We start from the raw sequence: 17,905 nt of genomic DNA, 5'->3' as shown, positions 1-17,905 counted from the left end.
GTCATTACTGTGTAACAAAGAATGCTTTACAACTTTCTTTTTTTTTTTTTTTTTTTTCATCTTGTAAGTTGTAATTTGTGCTAATAGGAAGTTATCCACATAATTTTTTGTTTGGTCGAAATAGTTTCATTTTAGACCACATAAATCACTAACACGTTAACATTAACAAACATTGTTTGTGACTTTGTGTTACACTATGCTCCGAGTTTTTTTTTTTTCTTAATATCTTTGTGAACAATGACATTATTTTCAAAATTTGTGACCACAAGAAGACCAATTATGTTAAGACAATTAAGTAATTACCAAGAAACTTCAGGAGACTTTGAAATAAGACTTCCCATCAACACATCATGAGTCATAAATAAAACATAGAGTAAATTACATTTTTCGTCCCTGAAGTTGGCACGTTTTTCACTTTTCGTCTCTTAAGTAAAAAATTACAATTTTGACCTTAAAGTTGGCAGATTTTTTCAATCATCGTCCCTCGCCAAACGTCGTTAAGTTTTAGCCGTTAAGTCGGACACATGCAAAACACGGGAGGGACTGAAACTGCAAAAGATGACAAGTTCAGGGACGAAAACTGAAATTTACTTTTCAGTTGTCACCATCTTCATCTTCTCCGGCTGACTTTCGTCGGAAAATTCGCCGGAAAACTTAAAATGCCGATATCTCACTTATTTCTTCGAATTAGACCACGAAACAACCACCAAACTTTTCAAAATTAATTTTTACACGAATCCTAACCAAAAAATCTTAAAATGCCGTTATTTCATATAATGCAAATGAAAAGCATCGTAAATGAAATTGTAACCAAGACCTAGTTGACCAAATAAATCAACAAACTAGCATGGAACTTGTACGAACTGTCAACTTTGAGTGTGAATAACCTATAACCGAAACGAGATCCCATGAATCGGTTGTCACACCCAAATTCTTTGTACCTCAATCTACTAAACTAACTATTGTAACAACTTAATACCCTTAACGATTGACCAGTAAACTATATCGAAAACCTTACAATGAATCTAACATCTAACTAAATCGCCAAAAATGAAAAGTAACAAATCGTTATGAAACTTAACACAATACTAGATGAATCAATAGTAAACTTGTAACAACTTTCAGAATGAGATTTTGACGTAAGGATTTCACGATCAACGGATTTAAAGTTTCTATACAAAATATAGAACAACGGTTTTTTTTTGTTAGGATTCGTGCAATTAATTTTGAGAAGTTTGGTGGTGGTTTCGTGGTTTAATTCGAAGAAACAAGTGGAGATGATGAAGTCAGCCGGAGAAGATGAAGATGATGACAACAGAAAAGTAAATTTCAGTTTTCGTCCCTGAACTTGTCATTTTTTGCAGTTTCAGTCCCTCACGTGTTTTGCATGTGTCCGACTTAACGGCTGAAACTTAACGACGTTTGGCGAGGGACGATGATTGAAAAAATGCCAACTTTAAAGTCAAAACTGTAATTTTTTCATTTAAAGGACGAAAAGAAAAAAACGTGTCAACTTCAGAGACAAAAAATATATTTTACTCTAAAACATAAGCACAAATTTGTCAATTCACTAGTATGAATTTAACTAAATGGGTGGGTTGAGTAAATGAGAAACTTGCATTAAAACTTGTAGACTATCTTTATATAGTATTTTAAAGTTAAAATATTTCGGAGTTTGCTGTTCCTAGAGTTATAAATTAAACATAATACAACGTCATATGACTAATAAAAGTTATATTTAAAACGGTCATTTTTATATATAACACTTATTACGTGTTATTTATAGTATTATTATACAACTCATTGGTAAGGTTTTTGATATCGGCATATTCCATCTGAATTTGAGTTTCACTTCTTACGTTTGTGATGTGGGTAAATGTTGAAAGTTTTTTTTAAAAATCCCAAGATATCAACCATTCGTATAGTTTAAGAATATGAGTAGAAAAATGGGATTAGTATCTTAGAATGTAACAAACTTTGGACGAATGTTTATTGTATGAAATAATCTTTTTATGTCTTATGTATTCAGGCATACGTGACAACCATATAAAGTTGTCACTTGTTAGTTTTTGATTGGTCAGACACACCTGGATACATACAAATATACAATAGACAAAATTTAAAGATTATTACATAAAATGAACACAATTTTAGTTATTTCACGGTATAGACAATCATATAAAGTTTGTTACATTCCAAGATATTAATCCCTAGAAAAATTGGTCGTTCAAAAAACATGCTACAAATAAATAAATAAGTTTTATTTTAGAAGCGTATGATCAAGTGATCAACCATAGGTGATATAGGTCAGTAGCCAATAATCCAATATATACAAACTAAAAAAAAAAAAAAAAAAAGCGCTAACGGCCAACTCTTTTTATTTAAGCATGGAAAAGGGTCTTTAGTGGGCTTTACTAAGATTAAATTTATCTTACATGTCTTCTTGTCTCGTCTTTCATTTTTTCTATGACATTTACGTTTTCTTAGTTGAGAAAGACATTTTAACCTCATTGGTCGTGTGAAGTTATAATGCTGATATGATTGAATAAGTTTGTAGAGGAACACAAAGCATGATTTAGACAGCATGTCCTTGACTCCTTGTTCTAGATTTTATGATTATTCTAATTTCCTTTTGATAAACTAGATCAAAGTTTGAATTTTGCCATGTAATACAAATGATATATAAGGCCCTTTCTACGAAGATACAATTTTGTGGCTTTTGTGTAATAAATTTTCGAATACAAATCATGCGTGTGCATTTTTGATTTCAAATTACAAAATCAATAATTGCCTGCAAATAACAAGGACAATTTTGTTATAGAGTCAAAAGTGGGCCTACCATATACGGAGTATTAGCTTTCGTAAGGTAAAGTTAATACAAGTTATACTAACTAAAAAGGTAATCGTAACCTTTCATATCGATAAATAGAACTGACAAACAGTTTATGAACTTTTTATTGTAATGTTTATTTATGCTCATATGTTTATTAAATGCATGAATGAACATATAACATAACTCTTATAGTCTGATATGCTCATTATCGTTTCATAATTTGTTAACGTTAGCGAAGGTTTGTTGATTTATGTCCATTCATGAAAACATATAGTTTTATTTGTAATTTTAATTTACATTTGAAAGAATTAAACAAATATAACAATAGTTATAAAGTATTTATACAATTTCTAACTTTAATAATTTTTTATTTCGATCTCTGTTTGTTATTCTACCGCTCTACTGCTATTATGGGGTTGACATAAATGACATCAATGGAATATCAATGCAGTAAGCGAGTTTGCACCGCGCAAACACCGCCGCCAACACCTTTTTGATGTAGTGTGAAAAAGCCTTGTGTCAAATTTTACCACACGGTAAATGACATAGACAAAACAAATACTTTTACTTTTTTTTCTTTTTTTTTTGGTTTTTGTGGGGTTTTTTTCATATATATGAATTGTTGTGCACTACTTGTGTGGTATGAGTTATAATATGAGAGGTTGGTAATGAAATAATAAAATGTGGTATGAAAAAAGTAAAAGTAAGTTGATATAAGGGAATTGGTTGAGAATTGATGTATGGAAAGAAAAATGAAAGATGAGATGAGAAGGTCTTTGGTTACAGAGTTACATCTTCTCTCGCGTTACTATTAGTCTATTACTAATTCAATGAAAGATAAACGTTCAAAGTTTTATTACTTAACTCGTCCTTGAAAAATCCCCCCTTCCCAGAATTCCAGGAATCATAGCAGTCAACCAATAAGTCAATAACCAAAAACTGTTAAAAGGAAATTTGAGAGTACATGGAGTGTAGATATTAGAAATATGAAGGTTCAATTTGCCAATCCAAACTTGGCCGACCCCAACGCTTCATTTGCAAGGAAATGCAACTCAACGTCTCAACGCGTCTATAATTTACATGCTTTTCCTCCTTCACTCGCTACTCTGCTATGCATTTATTTTATTTCTTGTTTCATTTCATTTGAAATATTACTGGAATATTTATGTTTTAATTTGATTGCAATTAAATACTTAAAATTTTAGAAATTACGTATTTGTACAAGCATGGTACTCGCACAGTACGACGACGATGATGCGGAAGGAGGTCTAATAGTGTCAGTGATTGTATTATTGGTGGTGGTGGCGATGTCAAGTTGTGTAGGTTGATGTAAATGTGATTTTTAGAAAATAAATACTTAAAGTGTTAATTATTAAAATAAAGTTTTTGAGTATAAGTTAATTCATTAAGGGCACATTTGGTATTTTATAAAAACTCTTTCCATAGTGGGTATTTATTAAGGGTAGTTTAGAATTCCGTATGTAACTGTTATGTAATATTTCTAAAAATGAGTGGTGTGATAATTTTTATAAAGTAGTATAGATTTTTCATGTTCAAGGTATCAAATGAGGGACAAGTCGATCTTTAAGTTATTAATTCTTTTAGCTTAAGCGTATACAACATAACCAAAATATTTTCGTAACTATTTTCAAACTATTTCTCTGATCGCCTCAAAACATGTTTGAAAATCTAGAACTTTTTGGTAGATATCAGGACGTCTTATACGTAACTAGACCACTTTAGGGGTGATTAAGTTTTAACATTTTTATGCAATTTACTACCGGATAACTAGTTAATCTATAGAATAATCCCACTTTATGATTAATGTAAAATGTGATTTATCCAATGTCTTTGCAAATACAAAGTCACACCCGATTGTTATTTTCAAAAAGAAATACATAGTTTTCAACTAGTACCTTCACAAATTTGAAGAAGTATCGCATATAGTCTTCTAGAGAAGAAAAAAGTATATATAACTTGTCGTTTATTAGATAATATTTGACAAATTATCAAAAGAATGCACTTTTCTAAAGGGTAAATCGAAATAACTGATTTTGAAAAAAACCCATTTTATTACCATAATAACATATATTTTTCAAACACATTTCAAAAAAATCCAAATGAAATATTACTACCACAAAAACATAATGGTCTAAACAACGTCGAACTACAGGGGCTAAATTGCACACAAGTAAAACAAGTGGGTGGTGGCGTATATTTTTCTCTATAAAGTCTAAAAAGTATGTGACAAATTTTCATTTGTCATCACATAAAGTCACACGACGTTTTCTCTCGTTTGTTATATTTGAAAGTTAGCTTCTTCCCTTTCATACTACTTGACAAATATTATATCATGGGAAGAAAGCTTGATGCTCTCCTTGGCCGGAAATTCAAAACCTCCAAGCTCAAAGCTACCGTTAACCTCGCCGTGGCACGTATCGTCATCCTCAAAAACCAACGTCAAAGTCGCCTAGATGTGGCTCGGTCCGATATCATCCAACTCCTCAACCTTGGCCACCATGAACATGCTCTTCTTCGGGTACACCCTCTTTTTGGACATTGTTCCACTTTCTTAAATATGTCTCTTTTCCCCTTTAGTTCGGTCATTATATATAGATATATGTTTTTTTTATGTTTATTCGGGAGATGTTCAATATACGAAACACAAACATATTTTCCGATGATCAAAAACACATTAATTATGTGCTTCTAGTAGTACATATGTTATCTCATGTTTCTAAATCCAAAATGGAAACAACTTAAAAGTAAAAAGTAATGTTATAATATTACAAGAAATGAGGGATTTTAAAAAACTTTATACTAAAAATTAATATGGTATGTGACAGGTTGATCAGCTGATCAAGGAGCAGAACATGTTAGATGTGTATGTAATGGTGGATGGATATTGTCATCTACTTATGCAAATGGTCAATCTCATTGAACAAGAAAAGTATGTTCATACTTTTTTTGTCATATTTTTTTAGATTTTCAACTAATAACTTATTTTTTGTGTATTTATTTTCATATCTGGGATTTTGATTATTTGTACGAAAATTAAATAGGGAATGCCCAGAAGAACTAAGAGAAGCAACAGCAAGTTTGCTATATGCATCTCCAAGATGTGGGGAATTCCCAGAGCTTCAAGAGATTCGTGCAATCCTTACGGCTCGTTATGGCAAAGATTTTGCTCGTGGTGCTATCGAGTTACGAAATAATTGTGGAGTTAGTATTAGGGTAAGTATATATAGCAGGATCCATTGTGTTTTGACTGTTTGCATATCAAATAGTTTTGTGTTTTATTTATTTAATATATCAAAGTTTAACATTGATTATATATTTTTATGGTGTCAGATGATTCAGAAACTGACACCCCGACAGGCGGGCTTGGAGGCCCGAATGAAGACTCTACAAGAGATTGCCATGGAGAATGATATCATTCTCAAACTGGACGATCCATCTCCAGTGATTAAAAAGGTAAAGTAGTCCAAATTCTACGAAAAAGTGATAAATTTATACTAACTTTCAAAGTGGCCCATTAATGAAAATCTTGATAATATGTGATGACAGGATGAATTGGGTGTTGAACAAAAACAGAATCAACCAACAAGTAGTGGGATTGAAAAGAATTCGGGTGATTTGGACAATGAGTTTGATGAAGAAATGAGTTTTTCCGAGTCTAGAAAGGGAAAAAAGAAGTATAGGGATGTGGAAGATGCTGCACAAGCTGCATATGAAGCAGCCGAGTATGCAGCAACTGCAGCCAGAGCTGCGGTAGAGCTTTCTCGATCAAGATCTTTTGGTTCTGATAATCCAGATAGTCCCAACTCTCGATTAAGATCATTTGGTTCTTATAATCCAGATAGTCCCAACTCTCGACCAAGAAAAGTACTGAGTTCCAAAGAAAAATTCCCAATGGATTATGAAAAAAACCACGAATCTGACACCGAGTCGGAAACTGAACCTGAACATGAACCCAATGTGACTATTGTTGAGAAAGAGGATGAAATATTAAAGAATAACAAGAAACAGCAAGTTGGAAATACCACTGTTTTTGATGAAAGTGACAATGAAATTGAAAAGGAACCTACTGGCTTTTCGTTATCAAGAAACTATGATGAGAGTTTAAACGCAAAACTAGACTTTGGTTTTGAAAACACTGAACCACAGTATGATGAAGGGCCGAAAATGCAGCAGGGAGTGCAGCAACTAGATTTGACAAAAAAGCCGATTTCTGTTAGGAACAAACGAGTGTATGGACGGTAGCAAGCGTTAAAAGGGTGTGACGGATGTTCATTTGTTGCCATGAGCGTGTTGCGTGTACATTGGCTATATATTTCATTTGTTGGTTTCTGTTCTGTAGACTGCAGTACTTTTGAGGGGGTGGTGATTTTTTGATTCAGTTTGTGTATGAAGAACATTATTTTCCAGTACAAATTAAGTTTATGTCATATACTATGTATAAATTTTAATTACAGTAAGTGGATTATAATTAGTACAGTTTCTTAAAGATTGAATATATAATGTTATGGTGTAACCAAACAGCCTTTTGGCTGAAGTTATACGTGGTGATCCAACAACTAAGTCGTTGGCTCGTGTCTGGCAAACGTGTGAATAATTGTGCGGTGTGAATTCTGTTATGATGTAATGGCCTAATGGAGTAATGGGTAATCCTAAATCTCTATAAAAAACCAAACTGGTGAAGCTTATTGAAATATAACCAAACCAAATCATCACTGCTAGTCTCTATCATAGCAAAAAACTGGTCCTGGTCCTGTCTTTGAAGAATTTCAACGTACCGTATTGTACACGCAAAAGCAATTTTTTAATTTTGTTCTTTCTATATTTATTGCGGCGATGCAGTTTAAATGGGAATTAAACTGGAATCACTAGATCAAAACAAAGCATCACTTCGACCCTACTTGATAATAGCCTGCTTTGGAACAGAACGGGCCGGGTTATAAACTGATTTGGTTTTTTATATCGTTTTTTTTTGTTGCACCAACAGGCTGGGTTATATTATATACTTGTATATCATAGATATAAAAGGCAAAATGACAAATAACGGATTTGGGTTTGCTGATTTTTCCACTTAGTTTTACTTGTTAAAGTACTAATTAAGTTGTATGGTATTAGGTAATCTAATTTGGACTTGGTGAGATTAACCAATAATGGTAAAAGGAGTATTACTGTATAACTTAAGTTTCACATGTCGTAATAACATTGTAGTATCAAATTCATTTCTTCAAGAAACTACTAATAACAGGGGTAAATTTGGCATATCTTAAACAGGTATATGAATAAGGTTTTTTCTAAAGGCTATCCAAAAAAGATGAATCTTAGTCTACACGCAGTCTAACCAATATATTACGTGGCCATGATCGACCTTTCCTTGGCTATTTTCAAGATAATCTGGGCAAGATTGTACCGAACATAATGTCAACCACTCCGCGACAGTGATTAAGTTTTTTCATATTTGTTATATATGTTAAATTAAAGTGTAGTTTTGTAGTTTGTATAAAGTAAACTTTGTCTATAGATTAGTTAGACACATATTTATAACACAGTCGTTTCATTGTCTGTAGTTGCAGCTTATGCAATTGCGTACCTGTGAGAACAATTATTAGTCTTTCAAAGTTAACTATCTTATTGAAATTTATGCATACCCATGTCATAATCGGTGCAATCCAACCCTTTACACAAACATTAATTCCAGACTTTGTACTTGACTCGTTCAACCCAAAACACAAGAGACCATCTAAGCATCTTCCCAAGATATCGGAGGATGTTTCTTCACTTGTTCAAATTAGATCAAGAGAATGATAATTTGACTTGGACATACACGCCTCATCAAGCTTTTCTGGCGAGAAAACATCTTTCTTCTATAGTTTATAAATTTATATTAATTTATATATGTTTTACTCGTAGTTTGTTTTTTCTTTTAGGTAATGATTCTTTCTTTAAAAATGATACTTATTGTTTTATCTTAAAAGTACTGAGTTTTTATTGAACAAGGACTATTTTGATTTAACATGTTTATATGTTTACGTGAACACTAGCTTATCAACCCATGTAATAATTGGGTCGGCTTAGTCATTATTCAAATGAAAAAGTTTCTCACCTATTTTCCATTGTTATATCATCTCGTTCTCATTTTATGTTTCATAAAATATCATTACCAACCATACGTTTTTCTCACTTATTTTTCATATCTTTTCTTATTACTGTGTATCTTAAAATAAGCAAATTCTTCAATGTAAAAGAAGAGGGACATTAGAAAATTATATTAGGAGTATATAAAGTAAGTTTTTTTCCTGTTATTTATGTATCAGATTTTTAAGCCAAACCAACATAATTTAGTCAATATAATTAGCCCACTTAACAAAGATTCATACTTTTTTGGGTAAATTATCGGGTTCAATCTATGATAACAGTGAATTTAATATATTTAGGGTAGTTTATGATTAAGAGCAGAGTTAGTTAGGCAGATCTAGGATTTTTGTATATAGGGGCACCAACAAAAGTGATAACACGAATGCGATGAGTTATGGGTAGGGTGGGTAACGAGATTTTTGATGCCCCGGACGAAACGCTTTGGAAATGTCCCCATTAGGTTTTGTAAACGAACAACTTATTTATTTTTTATAGTTTAAAACTATGTACTTAGGCTAGATGGGTTGTTCTCACATTGATTTGTCATTATGTAAAAACAACTTTACAACTTTGGCATGACTTCAAGTGATAAGTTTAATATATATAGATTACATATAAGATTTTTGCATTTGGAATGAAATGCATAGTTAGTTTTTCAGGTATCTTGTCGTATAAGTATTATAACTAAAATAACTCTGTTTATCAAATATTAGTAGTTATTTAAAATGATTTTCAAAATGATATAAAAAAACTTATATAAGACAGGTGTAATATTTTTTGTCATTTGATAAGGGATATGTAGTAAACAATAGTTACATATTTAAGGAAGATTTAAGGCATTGAATGAATGTACTCAAAAGTTAAAAGGACGAAACTTGTAACTTTAAACTTGTATAAGGTTTTTTTTGAAATAATGTAAAAGAAGCCAATGATATCGACCATTCGATCTTCTTCCTTGTTCTCTGATTCTTTCAATAACACAAACAGAGCTTCCACCATTAATGTCCATATCTTAAATTTATTTTTGGGTTGCTTATAGTTATTCGTTTAAAGAACGGGGCACACCATTTTTTACGGAGGGGGCATCTTGAAGAAGTATTAAATTATCAACTTGTTTACAACAAGATTACTACATGTCTAGCCCATAGTCATCGGGGGCATTGCCCCCAGTCCTATACAGTTAGATCCGCCCCTGAGTTAGTACAACGTTTAACTGTTTCAAAAAAAGCAATGAGCATAAATTATAAAAATTTGATAAATGCGTTCTTTAAATTACGTCTATTTTGCCTTCTAAATATAACTACCATTCGTTATATAGAAACACTCTGCTACGATTTAACCGTAGTTAGGACTCTAAGCGAATAAAACGAAACATGAACATAGTTCCCATTATTTAGCTTATGTTCGTTAATATTCGATAACTTATCTGTAAATGTTCACCAAGTGTTGTCGTTTATACATAAATGAACATGAGCTATATGGTGACCAAATGTGGCCATGAAAACCCCACAATATTTATAAAACTTTAGATTTCTAGTACTATTTATATGTACTTATTGAGTTTAACAGTAATTGGCAACCCACAAGTTATATACTTAAAATCTCTTGTCTTCAATTAAGCTCGTTAATATTACGAAAAATGTTTGACAACCCAAGATTTAAATCCTGACTCCGTCACTGAATAGATGTTGAGTGTGATGTTTGTTAAGTTAAAACGAGAGCAAGTACCCGCGCATTGCGGCGGTAAAATGATGAGGGTGATAGGTCATAGAGTGTAATAGGTCATAAGAGGTTATATGTCATAGAGTGTCATAACCAAATGCATTAGTCATACGGGCTCCACCCTCGGATTTAAAAATTCGTCGAAAGTATATCGAATGACATCTCTAATGAAAGAGCATGAAATTTTAAGAACACCCATATAATTTTTATAATTTATCGATGTACGGTTTTTGAGATAAAAGATTTTAAAAGAATTAGAGTAATAAAATGATTTATGGAGTAGAGGGAACGTTGTATGTATTGAAGTATGGTACATCATGCATTAATATGTATATATTGTTAAAATTGAATGTTAAAAGTTGAAAAGTGAATTTGCTCTATACCTATAAACGAACATGAAGAATATCAAATAGGGTCACAAGTGACAACTCACAACTCACAATAACAATGTATTGTATTATTGTATTGGCGTATTGCTCGTATTCTGTAAATTGTACTGTAACTGTATGGTTCATTTACGGTTTTACCAAAATCCCAAAATTTGAAAAACCAAAGGACTGGAATGTAAAAGTATCATTTCCGTAGATCCTCTTGGAGTCACCAAAACAAATACTAATTCATCTCTGTCTTTCTTCCCTTTCTGGTAGTGATAGCGAACCAACGGAAAACGCATTCCATATTCCCCCCCTTCGGTAAGATCTCGATTTATCCCCCCGATCTCTTATATTCTGTTTTTTACTGTTCCCAATTACTGTATCTATTTATCTCTTACAATAATTATTATAATTGTAATTTCCTCAGAGATTTCAATTGATTCCTCCCTATAATTATAATCCCACCTATAACTTGCAATCTCATTATAAATCTATTTTTTAAAATCATTTTTAATTTCGTTTAATTCCCCTAATTTCCTTTTTCATTTCTTAAAATTCATTATCAGTAGGGTTCATTTTTAGATCTCATTTTTTTTGGCTCGCACACAGACACACATAAATATATATATATATATATATAATTCTATTGTTGTTTATATATGAATAAATTAAGCCAATTTGCAAGTAACTGAATGTCTGAAACTGTAAATACTGCAGTAGTAAGTGATTTAGATTCCAAACAACAATGTCGATGGTCGACGAGCCGTTGTATCCGATAGCGGTACTAATCGACGAGCTAAAGAACGACGATATTCAGCTACGGTTGAATTCCATTAGGAAACTTTCTACAATCGCCCGTGCGTTAGGAGAGGAACGGACGCGAAAGGAGTTGATTCCTTTCTTAAGTGAAAACAATGACGACGATGACGAGGTTCTGCTTGCAATGGCGGAAGAGTTAGGCGTGTTTATTCCTTACGTTGGCGGGTTGGAATACGCTCATGTGTTGTTACCTCCTTTGGAAACGCTTTGTATCGTCGAAGAAACGTGTGTTAGAGATAAAGCTGTCGAGTCGTTGTGTAGGATTGGGTCGCAGATGAGAGAGACGGATTTGGTTGACTGGTTTATACCTCTTGTTAAGGTCGGTTTTGTTGTGATGTTTGTATGAAGAATTTTCTGAATTTTTTTTTGTTTGGAGTTTGGAAGTTTTTTTTTTTTTTGTATGCAGAGGTTGGCAGGTGGGGAGTGGTTTACTGCACGAGTCTCTGCGTGTGGATTGTTTCACATTGCTTATCCTAGTGCTTCAGAGATGTTGAAGGCAGAATTGAGGTCGATATATAGTCAGTTATGTCAAGACGATATGCCTATGGTTAGGAGATCTGCTTCTACAAACTTGGGGAAGTTTGCTGCTACTGTGGAACCGACTCATCTTAAGACTGATGTTATGCAAATATTCCAGGATCTTACTCAGGATGGTATGTTGCTTTCTTTCATATTTTATTTGTTTCTATTTGGGTTAACGTTTTAGTTGCAAAAGGCAATGGCACATTTATTTGGAAGTTGCAAACGGTTCTGTGGTGTCACCTTGTCCATTAAGTAAGACTGTAGCAAGCTGCCATCTACCTTGCAGTTTGTTTGAAAGACTGATACTTTAAGCTTACCTTGACCACCTTGGCCGTTTTGTAACTGATGCAATAACTTTGCTACTGTCTGGAGTTTACGGCCGAATCTATATAGTAAAGATATGGTTTTTTTAGACTGAAAATAATTAATTGTTTGTATGCGAGGTCTGCAACCCCTCTTCTAAAACCTGAACATGTTCTATCTCAGATTCCATTTCTCGATTGTTGGATTTTACTATTTTAGAGTTTTAGACCCTGGTTTAGTTGTTAAGCTGTTAACATTCACTGCTCGTTAGGCTGTATTACTGTCGTTCTAGATGCCTTTCCGATTGTATAGTTATCATAATAAACGAAAGACAGCTCTAATTGGGAATCCAAAAACTTTAGTAAGAGCTAGACATAAGCTAAGCCAACAACATAAGAAAAGAGTGATCTTTTCATCGTTTAACCATTGCTGGACTTATGGTTAGTGAGTGGTCTCTCACTTATCCACTTGGGCACCTTTTACCTGAGGTGAGCTATATTATGAGAAATCCTTGATTATTATAACTTTTGCTAGATCCAGAATGAGAATGTTCATATACATTTGAAGCTCGGATAGAAAAATCATTAGAAATCTAGGCATACTACCCATAAGTTGTTTGCGTGATGAAGGTAATTGGAATCTTTTTAGTTTTAGATTCTGGGCAAAATATATGTTAGAAGTAAATGGTTAATATGTGTTTTTCTTTTTTCACATATCTTACATCTCTCTCTCTCTCTCTCTCTCCTTCCTTTCATTCTTGTGTAAAATGATATGTTGTTTTGCTACAGATCAAGATTCTGTTCGTTTGCTTGCTGTCGAGGGTTGTGCTGCTCTTGGAAAGTTGCTGGAACCCCAAGACTGTGTTGCACATATTCTTCCGGTCATTGTCAGTTTTTCCCAGGTTAGTTGCTGGTTGCTTTTTGTTGAAATAATGTGTTATACTTAATTTTCCATCTCTTTTGAAAACTTTGTTTTTCTTTCATTGGAATGGGTTGCACTTTGCAGATACTCTTAAAATACGGATATGCCCGACTATACGCTCTTTTATTCAATAAAGACTACTAATATCATCTATATCGTTATAATAGTTTTTTTAGTATGATTTTTTATCTCGTTTTTTACATTTAAAAACATTTTAAAAATGTTAAGTAACTTAAAAACATATTTATAGATCTCTGTCTGATTAAGAGAAATAGAGATATGACGTCTTGATAGGATATAGAGCACAGCACATAGACCGCTCCTATTTGAATCAAATAAGGATTAAATTTACAATTTTTTGTTTTTGTGGATGATAGGAAATAATCAAGTGAGCTTAAATGTTTACAAAAAGCCAAAAAGGTTAAATGGTCACTGGGCTAAATTATGTCAAAGGTTACACCAATTCCAGGCAAAATGTTCCAACATGACTAAAGCCAACTGCATTTTGTGGTCAAGACCTACAGATGTGGGGTTCACCAGTTTAAGTATTGAACATTTTTAAATACAGGCCAATGTGGGGTTATCCCACTTTGTAGAGGCTCTTGCCTCTTGGAGTTAAGAACAAGGTTGAAATCTTGTCATTGAGTAGTTTAGTGTTATTGGGGTAGTATAGGAGTATTGTAATTTGCCGTTCAAAAAAGAAATAAACACTTTGAAATACAAAAGAAAGGGGTTTGTGTGTGTTGGGGGGGGGGGGATTTACATTGTCAAGGTGGGTGTGGCGAAAAGGGAATGGGTATTAACGAACTAATCGGTGTCAGCAGGGGCCAGGGAAAGAGTAAGGTCACTTGGTAGAGTGGTGGGGGAATCGACGGGGAGAGATGGTATCAACTTGGGAAGAGGTTTATTGTGACACTTGAGTGATCTGCTTTGACGTTTTCTACTTAGATGGCCTACTCTTTTGGTGCCTGTCGAAAACCCGGATGAACTTAGATGGGTCTTTTTCATGTCTATTTGGAACAAACAAATCTTAACTGAACAAAGGAACTCATACTTACAGACATACAGATTTGTCCTCGTGTTGGTACTTACATGTGCTCGTTTGTGCTGGGTCATAAATACTTTAGATGAGCGTAGCTGAATAAAAACATACATAAACAAATATACAAATTAATATACAGATGTAAGATTGTTTATAAAAAGCATTTGAACCATAGTAAGCATCTATTATGTACTTATTGGCATGAACAAATCCAAGATATGATGAGGTCCAAAACTAAACGTCATTCAACAATTTCTTCTCCTTGACCAAAAATATAAGTTAAAAGTTGTTAACGTCCGATTTCCCTAAAACACTTGATAATCTATTGAAAGGTTTATATTCAAAAGAATCATAGATAGTGAAGAAGAGCTTCTAAAGAGGCTTATGATGTGGAATTCTAATGTGCATGACATGGCTAAGTTATAAAGCTTTATAAAGTTTTATTTATTGGATATCCTTAATGAAACTTGTAGAGCATCCATAAATTTAAATTGTTACTAAAATTTTTAACTTAAAACAAGTTCCATAAGATGACAGATAAAGACTATATGAATAAAGCATAATATATATAATTAGATATGTATGCTAATCTTATATCTTATATTTTACTAAAGTATATTATATTTGGTCATTAATGAACATAAATGGACTAGCTTAAACTAACAGATTATCGAATGTTCGGTGTTCTTTTAATAGTAAATGAACATAACCACACTTCTCGCCGAATGTTAGTCTTCCGTTCACCAAATGGCTCGTTTACTGCCCTACTCGAACCAGTTCATTTTCAAGGGTTCATATGGACTAGACTCCTTCATGGATTGGATTTCATTAATATTTTAATGGTTCTATACTTCCACTGCTTGTGCTTGTTGTTTAAGATTGCTGGTCATTTTGTATATCACTAGCTCCTTTACCTTTTCAATTTGTGTTTGTAGCATATTTATATTGATACGTTATATTTTCTTATCATTGAATGTTTTTCTTTATTTTTAACTATATAATGAAATTAGGACAAGTCATGGCGTGTTCGCTATATGGTGGCTAATCAGCTGTATGAGCTATGTGAAGCTGTTGGCACTGAACCTACCAAGTATGTTTTTGTTTTCATATCTTAAAGTTTTTTTACCATCATATCCTGATGTACCTACTCTAGACAATTATATGTTGAATGAGTTTATGCACATATCAGCTTGTTTATGTAATTTTATTAATTTGATTCTAACTGCACTAATCAATAAATGGTACCCTGTTGAATGCTTATGATAGGACGGACTTGGTTCCAGCATATGTTAGGCTTCTTCGAGATAACGAAGCTGAAGTGCGTATAGCAGCTGCCGGCAAGGTCACCAAATTCTCTCGCATACTTAGCCCAGAACTTGCAATTCAGCATATTCTTCCATGTGTCAAGGTGTGTTTGAACTAGCATTTGAGATTCTTGATTGTTTAAATATATTTTCCATTTTGGTTTCTTATCTCTCCCTACAATGGCATGTAGGAGTTGTCTTCGGATTCTTCTCAGCATGTTAGGTCTGCTCTAGCCTCCGTTATAATGGGCATGGCCCCAGTTTTAGGCAAGGTAATTCGTTTTGTTTAATTGATTTTTATAATGGGCATGGCTTCAGTTTTTGGCAAGGTAACCTTGATGACGTCAATTATGACTTCCGGCCGTGATTAAATGCAGGATGCAACCATTGAACAACTTCTCCCTATATTTCTGTCACTTCTAAAAGACGAGTTTCCAGACGTGCGCCTCAATATTATCAGTAAGCTAGATCAAGTGAATCAGGTAAAACAACATCCATTTATGCTGTTTATTGTTTAATTTCAGTCTATGCTATACTGTTTTAGTCTTAATATATCATTGTTGTTGCAGGTGATAGGGATCGATCTTTTGTCTCAATCCTTGTTGCCAGCAATTGTGGAACTGGCAGAGGACAGGCATTGGAGGGTTCGATTGGCTATAATAGAATACATACCTCTGTTGGCTAGTCAGTTGGGTGTAGGCTTTTTCGATGATAAGCTTGGTGCTCTCTGCATGCAATGGTTACAGGACAAGGTTTGTGCTTCAATTATAATGTGTGTATGGCTATTATGTGCGCGTGTCTGTTATATGCTAACGGGAGTATCTGCAGGTTTATTCTATCAGAGAAGCTGCTGCTAACAACCTGAAGCGGCTGGCAGAGGAATTTGGTCCAGATTGGGCAATGCAACACATTGTTCCACAGGTAAAACTAATTAACTTGATAGATGATTACCTTTTTCTGAAGTGTGTATTTTTTTTTGTAAGTTATGTACTGGTGTTTCACAGGTGCTGGAAATGGTGAACAACCCACATTACTTGTATCGCATGACCATTCTTAGTGCAATTTCTCTACTTGCTCCTGTTTTGGGCTCAGAAATCACTTGCTCTAAGCTGCTTCCCGTGGTGGTTGTTCTAGCCAAGGACAGGTGATTTCAATTCTGACGTCATTATGATTCATGTTTACTGAAAAAAGCTTACCCTCTATTTCTAACATGTTTGTTTTTCTTTCCCAGAGTAGCAAATATCAGATTTAATGTGGCGAAGGTCTTGCAATCTTTTATTCCTATCGTTGACCAATCTGTAAGCAACTTCTTTCTTTGTGTTTGATTATGCATTTTCGTCATTATCTTATATTCTTATGTGCATTGTAAACTCATCCAGGTGGTTGAAAAAACGATACGCCCCTGCCTGGTCGAGCTAGGGGAAGATCCGGATGTTGATGTCCGTTACTTCTCCAAGGAAGCACTTCAGGCTATCGATCAAGTTATGATGTCTACATAGAGAAATTCGCTTTGAATTTGATGTGGTTGCTTGCTAGTATTCTTCTTCACTAACTTGTTACTTCTAAGGCCCTTATATAAGCACCAAACATAGATAAGATACAATTAGTTCCCCTCTTCTGTTCCTTCTTCCTTTGTCTATCGACTCTATTCTAGTCTGGGTTTTCTTTTCTTTCCGAAAACTTAGCAGACGATATCGTGTCTCATGATTATGAATGCAGATTAAGATGCTTGTTTCTGTCCCTGAAAGCGTGTGTGCTGTTTGTTGTCATCTTCATTCTCTGGTAGTTTTGACATATGTTGATAGGTAATCAGTCAAGAACGGTGATAAAATTTTGTTATGGGCTGATTCTTTTTCATGTTGTGTCTCCCTTTGGATTAATTATTGCGTTATGTGATCATTTTGGATGAATTGAA

The 17,905-nt window shown here is 33.6% G+C and overlaps 2 protein-coding genes across 2 annotated transcripts; both read left to right on the top strand.

The window, feature by feature from the left end:
* Nucleotides 1-5,107: 5,107 nt before the first annotated feature.
* On the top strand, nt 5,108-7,281 carry LOC122596754. The gene is made up of 5 exons (XM_043769384.1): nt 5,108-5,372; nt 5,680-5,783; nt 5,896-6,067; nt 6,185-6,307; nt 6,401-7,281. The coding sequence occupies exons 1-5, from the start codon at nt 5,187-5,189 to the stop codon at nt 7,094-7,096; spliced, it is 1,281 nt and encodes a 426-aa protein (XP_043625319.1). The 5' UTR covers nt 5,108-5,186; the 3' UTR covers nt 7,097-7,281.
* A 4,011-nt stretch (nt 7,282-11,292) lies between these two features.
* On the top strand, nt 11,293-17,870 carry LOC122598701 (serine/threonine-protein phosphatase 2A 65 kDa regulatory subunit A beta isoform-like). Its single transcript, XM_043771276.1, has 13 exons — nt 11,293-11,397; nt 11,797-12,217; nt 12,305-12,551; nt 13,512-13,624; nt 15,697-15,776; nt 15,953-16,094; nt 16,182-16,262; nt 16,368-16,472; nt 16,560-16,742; nt 16,819-16,911; nt 16,995-17,134; nt 17,222-17,288; nt 17,370-17,870. Exons 2-13 carry the CDS (start codon nt 11,825-11,827, stop codon nt 17,487-17,489), a joined length of 1,764 nt encoding a protein of 587 aa, XP_043627211.1. The 5' UTR covers nt 11,293-11,397; nt 11,797-11,824; the 3' UTR covers nt 17,490-17,870.
* The last annotated feature ends 35 nt before the right edge of the window (nt 17,871-17,905 follow it).

Source organism: Erigeron canadensis, chromosome 4 (genome assembly GCF_010389155.1).
Source record: "Erigeron canadensis isolate Cc75 chromosome 4, C_canadensis_v1, whole genome shotgun sequence".
Taxonomy (NCBI): Eukaryota; Viridiplantae; Streptophyta; class Magnoliopsida; order Asterales; family Asteraceae; genus Erigeron; species Erigeron canadensis.
Note: the sequence above shows the minus strand (reverse complement) of the source record. Positions and strands in the feature narration are given on the sequence as shown.

Bases quoted from the DNA above. Each gene is read 5' to 3' on its own strand.
- LOC122598701 (XM_043771276.1), top strand. From the start codon at position 11,825: ATGTCGATGGTCGACGAGCCGTTGTATCCGATAGCGGTACTAATCGAC. The intron at 16,743-16,818 runs GTTTGTGCTTCA...GAGTATCTGCAG, and splicing joins TGCAATGGTTACAGGACAAG to GTTTATTCTATCAGAGAAGC. The intron at 17,289-17,369 runs GTAAGCAACTTC...AAACTCATCCAG, and splicing joins TTCCTATCGTTGACCAATCT to GTGGTTGAAAAAACGATACG.
- LOC122596754 (XM_043769384.1), top strand. From the start codon at position 5,187: ATGGGAAGAAAGCTTGATGCTCTCCTTGGCCGGAAATTCAAAACCTCC. The intron at 6,068-6,184 runs GTAAGTATATAT...TTATGGTGTCAG, and splicing joins ATTGTGGAGTTAGTATTAGG to ATGATTCAGAAACTGACACC. The intron at 6,308-6,400 runs GTAAAGTAGTCC...ATGTGATGACAG, and splicing joins CATCTCCAGTGATTAAAAAG to GATGAATTGGGTGTTGAACA.